The sequence below is a fragment of the Harmonia axyridis genome, chromosome 3 (genome assembly GCF_914767665.1).
Source record: "Harmonia axyridis chromosome 3, icHarAxyr1.1, whole genome shotgun sequence".
NCBI lineage: Eukaryota > Metazoa > Arthropoda > Insecta > Coleoptera > Coccinellidae > Harmonia > Harmonia axyridis.
Genome location: NC_059503.1, coordinates 4,971,226 through 4,983,297, shown reverse-complemented (window position 1 = coordinate 4,983,297; position 12,072 = coordinate 4,971,226). Strand labels below are relative to the sequence as shown.

General features: G+C 38.7%; 1 protein-coding gene across 1 annotated transcript in view; it reads right to left on the bottom strand.

The window, feature by feature from the left end:
* The window catches only part of LOC123674918 (alkaline phosphatase-like), a 171,438-nt gene that overhangs the window by 64,831 nt on the left and 94,535 nt on the right, over positions 1-12,072 (bottom strand). Inside the window, exon 5 of the mRNA XM_045610082.1 lies at positions 2,103-2,281. Within this exon, the coding sequence (XP_045466038.1) occupies positions 2,103-2,281 (179 nt within the window). The remainder of the gene's footprint in view (positions 1-2,102; positions 2,282-12,072) is intronic.

Sequence of the window (12,072 nt, the reverse complement as noted above, 5' to 3'; positions counted from 1 at the left end):
TTTTGCGGGCATTCCGTATACAGAAATGCCGAGAGATGCTCATTTTGGCGGATTGCATCGATCTGTTGTTCGATGGAATACATGAAATGGTCTGAGCTTAGGAGGCCGTGGATATATTGGACGATTTTAACGATGCATAAGTTGACGTGAAAGAATTTGCAGAACGTTTTTGATGTGTGTCTAGAAATGTCTTCCACATATGTTATTGACCATATCAACTAAATGAAAGGGTACATTGTTTTACAATATTGGAAAATTCCTGGATTTTCGGCAGTGGTCTAGTCGATTTTCTTCATGAAGTTTCGCTTACTCTCGCGGTAAGGAGATTTTAGCTCATGTATTGAAACTTGAAGCTGAATTTCTCCGATATGAATCTCGTGCACTTTCATTTCGTTTTTCTGAGATTTATTAGTAGTAACCCTGCAGTGTGCACTATTGGTATTTCTTTTCTTTTATTGATGTTATTCGAATGTTTGTATATTTTGATGGCTACCATATTAATTCTCCCGGAGTAACTCAGGTTATCTGAGATGATTTCTGCCTTCGAAAATAACACTCAACGGAATAGTGAGAATCGCAAGGGATGGGATCCCGGAAACCAGGAGACCCGTAGGTAGACCACCTAAAAGATGGAAAGACTCCTGGATCTCAACATCTAACGAATCGCATGATTGAGTTGGAAAAAATAGGCTGTGAGCCTAAAAAAAGGGGAAGAAGAAGAAGAAGAAAATAACACGTTATGTCTATTAGTGAGATCATTCTTAAGATTTGGCTCAATGTTGGTGTTGGTTTGTGAATTAGTTCCATCTTTTTGGGTTGAACCATTTCAAATAATTTCCTAGAACTTTTATGAGCACTGTGAGATCTAAGACGTATCTGGATCTCAGCAAGAATATGCTACATCTCATCACAGGATTCCTGACAGGGCATAGACGTCTCAGGAAGAACCTCAAGAGAATGAGTTTAGCAGAAAACGACGAGTGCAGATTCTGTGGATGGGAGGAAGAAACCCCGAATCACCAGGTGACGGAATGCCTTGATACCGCTAGACATGCTAATAATACTTTGTAGAAGACTTGTAGACTTGTAGAAGGGAGGATGTAACCCCCTTGAAGTCATCCCAGATACTGAAGTTCATTGGAACTCTGGAACAGGAGGGCAAGCTGTAGACTACGGAGACTAATAATAAGAACAGCTCTGATGGGAGCACAATAGATGCAGTGTAATTGAACCGTCCTTGAATCTCTACTGTATACAGACTCTTCTATCTAGTCTGAAAGAAATTGAATGAGTAACAAAACGAGGCCATGAACTCAAAGAAAATAGACAAATAGGGACAAAAAAGGAAAATTGATGATGTAATTGTAAATGATGTAATTCTAAGGAGCAGAATGATACTCGAAATAAAGGCTATATCACCAAAAGTATTCACCAATAAATCACAGAAACTGCTGCAGAAGCTTGATGTTAAATCCTTTCAGACTGAACCCGAATGCAGTTACTGTATTCTGTAGACGTTGATTCAACATATAATAAGAAGGAAGAAACCATATGGAATTTCGTTTGGAAAACTCTCCCACATCAGTACAAAACCCAATTCTTTCGAATTAGTGTTGTGCATTAGAGCAGTTCAACGTGAAGTAACTATGAGTTCACCATTGATGATAATCGTTACGAAAGTCATTTAATATTTAACCTTTCTGTTGGATTTCTGTCTCTTCATTAGTATTCAGGTTTGGTATCTTAAATGACTGTTTTTTGATAAGTTAATAATATCAAACACGCAAGTAACCAAACACAAAGAAAAAATAAACATCCACAATCCAAGTAAAAATCACTTCCCTTACAAAACTCAACACAAAAAGAAACAGAAACAACAACACTCATCCCACCACATCCTGATCGATCACCCGGTTATCCAAATCTCCACTTCAGACACACCACTCGAAACTGCACACAAGTAACTCCTATAACTACGTATCCAGTCTCCCGTCGAGAACGGCGTGCTAAAGGAGACGTACAAGTGCGAATAAAACCGCACACAATCTCTCGAACTTGCACAGATTGAACAATGGGTCCGGAACCCTGCAAAAGATACTCACGTTTATGTTACGACCTGGGTCGTTTTCGATGAGTTGGCGGGCCAGGTCCTTGCAGGACTTGCGGGACGCGGGGGGCACCTTGGAATCGTCCTCCCAGTACCGAGAGGGGGAATGGCCGTAGAGGGCTGCCGGTGTGGCGTGCGTTATCCTGGTGTTCGTCACGATCCCCGTCGATTTACCTGTAAAATAATTTTCGTGTTAAGGTTATTTCGGTTTTGGAGGTTATGGCATGCAAGTTATGGTACAGATATCGAGAAGATCATTGTCATTATATTATGTTGTATATGATATGATAGAAGACGGATAGTGTATGATGACCTTTATTTTAATTCTCATTGTTGATATCTTCTGTAATGGTTGTTTTTTTGAGACCTTGAGATGTCTCAATTATAATACAAGGCAGAAATATTGTTCGAGTTATTTTTCTATTATTTTAATCTTCTAGATCTTTATATTTTTTTAATATGGTTTGTGGCATATATATTTCGACTAAAATTAATGCGAAAACGATCGATAACTGCACGAATTGCTTCCTCACTAGGCCGATTAAGCTGACTATAAAAAGGACTGAGTGCACTATGAACTATGCGAATGAATTGATTTTTCAAGGTAAATATTTACAATTTGGAAGTGTTCCCATGCCAGATCACGATTCATGATGGATCGCTAAACCTTACTCAACTACAATAAACTAAGGTTAACACGAAAGGCAATGGGACGCGCCATGCTCAGCTTATCATTGAATGACAAAATCAGAAATACGGAAATCAGGAAGAGAACCAAAATCAGGGATGTCATGGAGGAAATAACGGTGAAAAAGTAAAGAAGGCCTAGTCACTAAGCCAGACAGGATGAACACTTAGAACATTGCAATGGAGATGGGTGGACGATATTTTAGATATGGCAAGTAGAAACTGGCTGAGTCAGCCAGAGATGTGGAAGAATATGGGACAGGCTGGGACCTGGGAGTGCCGTAACACCATGAAGCAACTAGACAGAGGCGATAAAATGACTCTACTAAAGGAACCAGGGCACTGTGGTGTTGAAGGAAACGACAAAGCCGATGAACTTGCAAAAAGTGCATCAAGGTTAACACCTGCTGTATCTGAGCATTTCTATGGGCTAAGAAAATATCAATATAAGGCAGCGGTCTAGCAATGGGAGTTGAATAACAGGATAACCCACTGGACATGGGTTTACATGAATGAGTAGGGGTAGAGAATAAAAGATCCACATGGTCACAGTTCTCGTAGGGCTTACCGAGCCACAACGACCCCAGTTCAAATAATAATGATGGCAAGCATTCGGAAGTGGATGATGGATAACTGAGAAAGGAGGAAGAATACTGAACAGAAATGTCAACACAGTTTGACATTCTCAACTGCCAAGCCATAAACCATCGAAACTTCTCATGCAGATGAAAAAGTACCCGTTATAATTGTTTAGGTTAACTAGAAGCTCTAGATTCTATCAGTATACGAAAACATGGTACCTGAAGCTATTTATTTTACCACCATTTCATTTTTGTTTGATTTCAAATGGATCGAACCTTTTTTGTATCTATATATCATTCAAAAACCTCGGAAATCATAACTGAATATTTCGTCACTTGTATATTTGGAAGAACAACTCAATTATTCATTTATGCATTCATCTAAATCCCACTATAACGTCTCCTCCAAGACCTCACGTTTTCCTCATATAAAATAATCCGAATAAAAAAAAATGTGAGTAGAAGGTTGGGTCGCGTCAGTCACAACGGAAAGATTAATGCAACAACACTGCACGCATAAATTCGGCCGATCCGTAAAGCCCCTAGACGAGAAACGTTAGTTTTTCAGAGGCCGAATCCCAAAAAACCGAAACCGACGCCCACCGAAAATATAAATAAGGGAACGAAAAAGGAGGAAAAAAAACGAACGAAGACCGCGAAGGCCTTTTCGCGTAAAAACCACGTAAAAACGTTTCGTTAGGAGGTTCGCACGAGAGGATAACGACGCCCATTAGAAAATACCCTAGGATAATGGATTCGGATTGTGACTTGCCCGGTTTTTATCATACAAACGACGGAATTAAGCCGGCAATCAGGAGGGCTGGGATTTATGGGCAACGTTACCGTTGAAATTCAATGACCATATGACGTGGCGGGAATTTATGGCGTTGATACGCCCATTTTTTAAATCGACAAAGGGACGCTGGTTGTCCGGATAGGATATCACGGATGGGACAGTGTGTTCTGTCTACGTCAATACAATTTACGGAGTTTAAGGTTACAATTTTTGGGTGTTGTGGACAATGGAGTGTGTGAAATCAGTGTGACAGTTAATAATCAGTTCGTTACCATCGTTTAAGGACAACATGGCCTTCCATCAGAGCTGACCTCGCCTTTAGTCTTCTTAATCTACAGCTTGCCTTGTAGTTCCGTAGTTTTAATCAACTCCAGTATCTAGTATAGCCTCAAGGAGGTTACTTACTCGCTTCTATAAGGCTCTTGTTCAAAGCTTTTTTCCGTTGGTTAGCATGACGAGGCATTTCATCACCAGAATCTTCACTAGTGGTTTTCTGCTGACTCATTCTATAGAGGCGGGAAACCTTTGAGGCAGTGGAAGTAAGATTTCAACGTCAACTAGGATCTTCTTCATCATAATTATCGCGCTCGTTTTTGGAAGACTTAGTAGCAAGAAACTGAGAATGCGAACTAAGATACAGGATCTACAAAAACCCAACTCACACGGAATTCTATCCACCATCCACAACAAAAACGAGGAGTGATCAAGACACTTGTAGAAAGAGCTCGACGTTTATTCGAGCCAAAATACGTCCAGCAGGAAATTGAATTTCTTGAGACAAACCTTTTTATCTAATGAATATAGATCTTCAGTTTCAGAGTTCTAATGGAATCCAGTATGAAAATTTCTCGCCCAAAGCATATATTGCGATGGCGAGGCATTCCGTCACCAGGTTATCCAGAGTTTCTTTCTTTTCCCCACAGAATTTGCATTCATCGTTTTCTGCTAGACTTATCCCCATGAGGTGCTTCTTGAGGCGATAACGCCTTGTAAAGAATCCAGTGTGGAGGCATATCTAGATATCCAGATACTTCTAAGATCTCGGAGTATTAAAGTTTCGACGAACCTTATTGGAATGATCCTACCCAGGAAGATTCCACCAGAGTGTTTTTCTTTCGGCTTTTTCGTTCTTCTGAATGTGTTGAGATTTAGATGTAAGAGGGATTTCATTGTACTGCAACCTTATGGCCTATTGTGCCTTCCATCAGAGCTGACATCGCCTTTAGTTGTCTTAGTCTACAGCTTGCCTTGTTGTTCCGTAGTTTTAATTACCTCCAGTATCTATGATAGCCTCAAGGAGGTTACTTCCTCGCTTCTATAGGGCTGTTGTTCAAAGCTTTTTTCCGTTGGTTAGCATGACGAAGCATTTCATCACCAGAATCTTCACTAGTGATTTTCTGCTGACTCATTCTATAGAGGCGGGAAACCTTTGAGGAGGTGCGGCATATTTTTGCTAAGATCTTAGATCTTGCAGTTTCGAAGAGACTGTTTGGAATTATACAACTCAGGAAGATTTCACTAGAGTGTCTTTCGGTTTTTTCTTCTACTGAAACTTTTGTTTCTGTAGGTACTTTTGCCTAATCCATAGAAAGGTTTCAGTACTAAATTGCGAGACATCGAACGAACGATAGAACCAAGACGTCAACCACAAGGACATAGGCTTCCTGAAATAAGTTCCAATGGCATATTCGCCATCCGTACCATAAGTGACGATAAAATAGAAAAAGGGCGATAACTTGTTGAGAGACTTAATATAGAATTGATTTATAAACCAACACAAAAACTGAGACGAATGGTCCATTGTGCCTCATCAGAGCTAATATTGCTATAACGTGATCTACAGCTCGCCTTCCAAATCCAGAGTTCTAGTGAACTTCAGTATCAAGGAGGCTACTTCATCACTTCTACAAGTTTCTTGTAGAAGCAGATTTCGCGTTGGCTAGTGATGGCGAAGCATTCCATCACCAGGTGATCTGGAGATTCTTCCTCTTCCCCACAGAATCTACACTCGTCATTTTCTACTAGACCATTCCTATGATTCCTCAGATGACAATGCCCTGTGAGGAATTCAGTGAGGAGGTGTAGTATGTTCTTGCTAAGATCCAGATACTTCATATATTACACCGTGTCAACGTTTAAAAAAAATTTTTTGAAATGATCTAACCTACTGCAGTAGTAAGAGGAACAAATAAATTAATCTTTTGCGTTTGACTGAGTATTAGCTGGACCCATGTCATCTGCTGCAGCTCAGAATTAAAAGAATTGTGGACAACGTTGAGTGAGCAGAAAATTTTTAATTCCAAAAGTTGTCACAAAGCTTCTTCCAAACATTCAGTATGCCCAGAAGCAAAAAAGAACGATTAACCGAGGTCTCCCATCTCGAAACAACCTACCGAAAAGTGAGATCTCCATCCAATCTGCCCAAAGCGATATATAATGCTGAATCTATAAACTTTCTATTAGCATCGGCCGGGCCAATATTTACCTAAGAAATACAATTTACATAATCGATACAAATTGCGCCCGCCCCTGTATTTTAGTATGCCGCTAACGCCCGTATTCCCCCCCATATTTCACGGTGCAGAATGCCATTTATATTAAAATTTTATATAACTTCCTCGCCAGGCCCACACAGGCCAATATGTTAATTCTGGATTGTTCGAGACCCGACCTCGACTTCGGAGAGAACCAAGCACCGTTAAATTTTCGGCTCTATATTCCACCGATTGATTTGAAAATCGCTGGTTCATTATGTGGACCGATAGGCGGCTGTAAAATCGGGTATATTTATATTCTAATGAGGGCCTCCGATATCTCCAGAATTGAGTTGGCCGAGATGAATACCTGGAGGCAATTAAAAGTCGGGATATGGCCTTTTTGATCTGCCGGCAATGGGATCTATTTGAATGCTGAGGATCGGAGTTGGCCTAGGAAATGAGAAGAGGAAGGGTAGGACGAAAAAGTTAGGGAGGAGGTTGATTGAGATGGATAGAGCGCGATGAAAGAGGAATTGTTCCAAGTTTTTTAAAATAACGGGTGTATTTTTTCGAGGTATATAACTTTAAGTTGGCATTACTGTTCAAGATGGCAACCGATTTAACAGCTGTTAAGTGATTTATTCTCAGTTTGGTTTGGCAACTCATTATGAATAGACTCACGCCTGAACAACGCTTGCAAATAGTGCAATTTTATTTCGAAAATAATGGTTCTGTGCGGAATACGTATCGCGCACTACGTCCATTTTATTTTGTTTAGCGATGAAGCGCACTTCTGGTTGAACGGCTACGTCAACAAACGAAACTGCCGCATTTGGAGTGAAGCTGATCCTCAAGTGTATTTTTAAACATCGTTACATCCAGAAAAACTGTCTGTTTGGTGCGCTTTATGGGCTGGTGAAATCATTGGCCCGTACTTCTTCAAAAACGATGATGGCCAGAACGTTACAGTCAATGATGATCTGTATAGAGCCATGATTACTAACTTTTTCATTCCTGAATTGAACAACCATTATGTCCAGGAGCTGTGGTTCCAACAAGACGGCAAAACATGTCACACAGCTCGTACCACAATCGATTTATTGAAAGACACGTTTGGTGACCGCTTAATTTCACGTTTTGGACCTGTGAATTGGCCTCCAAGATCTTGTGATTTAACACCGCTAGACTACTTTCTGTGGGGCTATGTGGAGTCATTGTTCTATGCGGATAAGCCACAAACCCTTGACCATTTGGAAGACAACATTCGCCGTGTTATTGGCGATATACGGCCACAAATGTTGGAAAAAGTCATCGAAAATTGGACGTCCAGATTGGACTACATCCAAGCCAGCCGTGGCAGTCATATGCCAGATGTGATATTCAAAATGTAATGCCACAAGATTATCTTGCGGATAAATAAAATTCATGTCAATCGAATAATCCATCGTTGTTTTATTGCAATTTAAAGTTCTATAGCTCTAACCCTTTAGTTAATCAAGAGATTTGCATTTTCGATCTTGGGAATGGTTAGGAAAACAAACTATAAATGTCATTTGAAATACTCTTCCTCGAAGTTAATACATTTTACCAAACGTTTAAACCATTTCTCATTACAATTGCTTACTCCAAATCAGATAGTTACAAAACGTGCATTTTGAAGGCTCCAGCAGAGGCAGTCAACATTATTTCAACTTAATTCTTGTGAGGGGAATTATTGAACTAAACTAAAAGGAGAGGCCCCAACATAGAACCCTGAGGAACCTCTAGTTCGACTCCATACACGTTCGCTTATGTCTACAATAATTCCTCACCAGAATTCAAAAATTTAAACATAATTCTAGGGATATGTTCATACAGTTTGGGAGATAGTGAATTGAACTTAAGAGTCGAACTGTACATAGCGATATCACCAAATAAACTCAGACTATGATTGAATATGTTTGTACCCTTTACTGAATAACGTCACCAACAGATAAACTTCTCAGTCTCAATTTGATTTTTCCATCAATTGTGCGACTCGAAGCAAATTTTTCTTAACTAGATACCTCGAGGATATTTTTCACCCACGTCAGAGAATTCCTCTCACAAAGAAGATCCCTCTATACAGAACGGCCGTATTTCCCCAATTAACTTCCGGTACCTATACAATCCTAAAAAAAAAATGTGAACTTGAAGGGGATAATTTTTTTTCTCAGGAACGATTCCAGGCTTATGTTCGAAAATGATAAAACGAAAATACAATCGCAAATTAGATCCTTTTACGTGGAATTTGCCAACGTTATATAATTTGAGGAGGTCTCGTTATGTCGGCAAATTTTCACTAGTATACCTTCCGGGCAGGAAAAATCGACAAAGAAATACATGGGTTGCTACGGTAACGTAAAACCTAAATTCAATATTCTCTAAATGGAGCATTACGGCCGCAGAAACAGATTTTGGGATTGGCTTCATGCAGAGAGATGAATTCTCTTTAGAAGCCCTGTGAAGTCTAGTTTACATTGATATAATTAGTAGTAGAGTTCCGTAGCATACTTTCTCTGAAATATGTACTCTACTATATGCTGATTTTGGTAGAGTAACTGTATTCAGAGAGATGAATTTGCTTTATAAGTCCTGTGAAGTCTAGTTCACATTGATATAATTAGTAGTAGAGTTCCCTAACATACCTTTTCTGAAATATGTACTCTACTATATGCTCACTTTGGTAGAGTAACTGTATTCACCTTTGCAAGTAATTTTGAAATATAGTTCGTAGGCTGTAATGTCATCCGCGTAAAGTTCGAAGTTTATGCGAAGAAAACATTTGCAGATATCATTGATACAAAAACTGAAAAGGAGTGGTCTCAAATTAGAACCCTGAGGCACTCCCAATTCAGCCGTATAAACGAGCGATAAAGCATCATTTATAATGACGAATTGAGAACTATCAGACAAATTTAACCAAAAGTGAAACAATTTACTCAATCTATAATAGGTTTTGATGAACTAGATTGTTCCATTTATAGATAATGTAAGTAACTGGGAAACTGGAAGAAGAAAAGTCTGTCTTGAAAACTTTGAATTGATATATCTTCCATGGTTTGAATATAGAGAATATTCGCCTTAGACTTCAATCCAGTGGAATTCCAGATCTCAAACAAACTTCCACCAATGCTACAAGCGCAAGAGAATTACACCGTGAAATGAAAACACTCACGTAAATACAAAGTGGTCCGAGATGCTACGTTTCAATAATTCAGTTCCTGCTCAATCTTGCAACGACGTATTTGTGTAAACAAAAAGATCAAAGACACAAACCGGCAACTGGAGCTTTTAGTTAATGGAGCGTTCATTATTGATGGCCTTATTATGGGATAAAGAGGATTGCATATGCGACTCTGTGATTCCCTATGGCCCGTTTTATCGAGAATCTGGATTGGTTGTATATATGCCCTTGATGTGCATGGATTGATGTATGAAGTGGCTGGGTTTTTTGTTCCGGAGTATTGGCTACGTAATATTTGATTGACGTTGAGGTAAGTTGTCGCTTTCATCTGTGAGAGTGTTATGTTTTTCTCTTTCGTTTATTGATGTTCTATTGTTGTTGCTTCTTGCTACTCTTCAGGTTTTTCAATAAGAGGCAATAAGAATGAACCGCAATTTGGGCAACTGTCATTCTTCAAGCTGTGATCTTTTAGTTTTTGACAGTTAAAATCTACCCATTACTAAAAATGGAACGATACGTTCTAAAATTTTAAAATTCACAATGAAATTGATAAAAATTCTGCAATCATAATTACCAAAACTACAGCAATTTTGGTTCGTCATGAAGCATTTTCTCGGTTGGCAATAGTGAAACTGGTGAAAAGATTCGAGCTGTTGGGACAAGTTAGTGATGTGAAGAATTTAAACCCTGAACTGTTTGGTGCAGGTTTTGGGCTGGTTGTATGATTGGACCTCATTTATTCGAAAATTGAACTGATGAAATTATTACGGTGAATGGATTACACTACCGAGCTATGATTTATGATTTTTTATGTCCGGAATTGGAAGATATCGCTATGGAAAATGTTTATTTCCAACGAAAGGGTGATCACCATTGATAGATAAGGCCTATACCAATGCTACATAATTGATTCGAGACCTTAAAGATGGAATTTGTGAATTTGTAAATGTGCGAATTGAAATATTTCATGAAAATGATTTGATTATACTCAAAATACACATTTTTTTTTTAATATCAAAATGGAACCTCTTATTGAAAATCCCTATAATTCTTTGAATTTTCTTCATTTCTCTTGGTGAAACAGTTTATTCTGACATTGATAAATATGTGAAAATAAAACTGTTATTTTTAGGGAAAACAACTTCGTAACTTCTATGTTCTATGTCTAAGATTCTAACCTATAACTACCTCATGTTATATTTGGTCAGCTGTTAGAAGTGTAAATTAAGAGATCCCGAAGATATAACATTGTTCTTGATTTATTTCAGGTTAGTAAGCTATTATCTCCATTTCTTTTCGTTATATTTTTTTGTATGTTATTATATTTTGTTTTGTATGTTATTATATGTATGTATGTTCCTCTCAAACGGTAATAAGTAGAATGCATCAGGTTATAGTAATAAAAAGCCTCGTGAACGTCAGCTGCGACTCTGCTGGGGGGGAGAGCGGCGGCAGCGCCCCAAACACGAAGAAAAAAAATACATTCAGTCATTTCCTCCCAACTGAAAATTTGTCAAATTGTAGCTAACCCAATATCTAGACAAAAAAATACAATCAGCTGGCTATAGCATGGTGGATTATAAGTCAACTGGTGCCTCAAACATGAAAAAAAAAAATATATTTTCAATGACAGCTCTGACAGCGACTCTGATACTGAATCAGAGAGTGGAAGAGAGTTGGAATCAACCAAATTTGCACCTGGCTCCCGGACTATTAGATTATATCCATTCAACAAAATGATTATTTACAAAATTCTTTCTAATCAAACGAACCATTTTCAATTTGCCCTAATAAAGTCTAAATATATAGACGAAACGTCGGCTCAGTCCAAATTGGACACCGGATTTCAATGGTCCTGACCCTGGAATTTGAACTTCAACACATGGACACGGAAGTCCCGAATCCATTTTCGAATTATTATAAACGACAAGTTCCTTCATTTCCATTTTGTCTAATCGACTAGTGTAGCGAAAAAATCAAACCCGATCTAATCCCGGTAAATCCCCGAGCATATCGAGGAGCGAATTCCCTTAACGAAAAAATCTGCAAATCAAATTAGATTTAATTCCATTCCTATCCAGGAACTGCTCATCGATTATTCATCAGTATTTACATGCTCCATTCCAGTAATCCCGAAATAACAAGCTTCCAGCGGAACTTATGACTAAATGTTTCGAAGCAAAACAGCGTCTAGCAAATAGAACATCGACAGTTCCGGC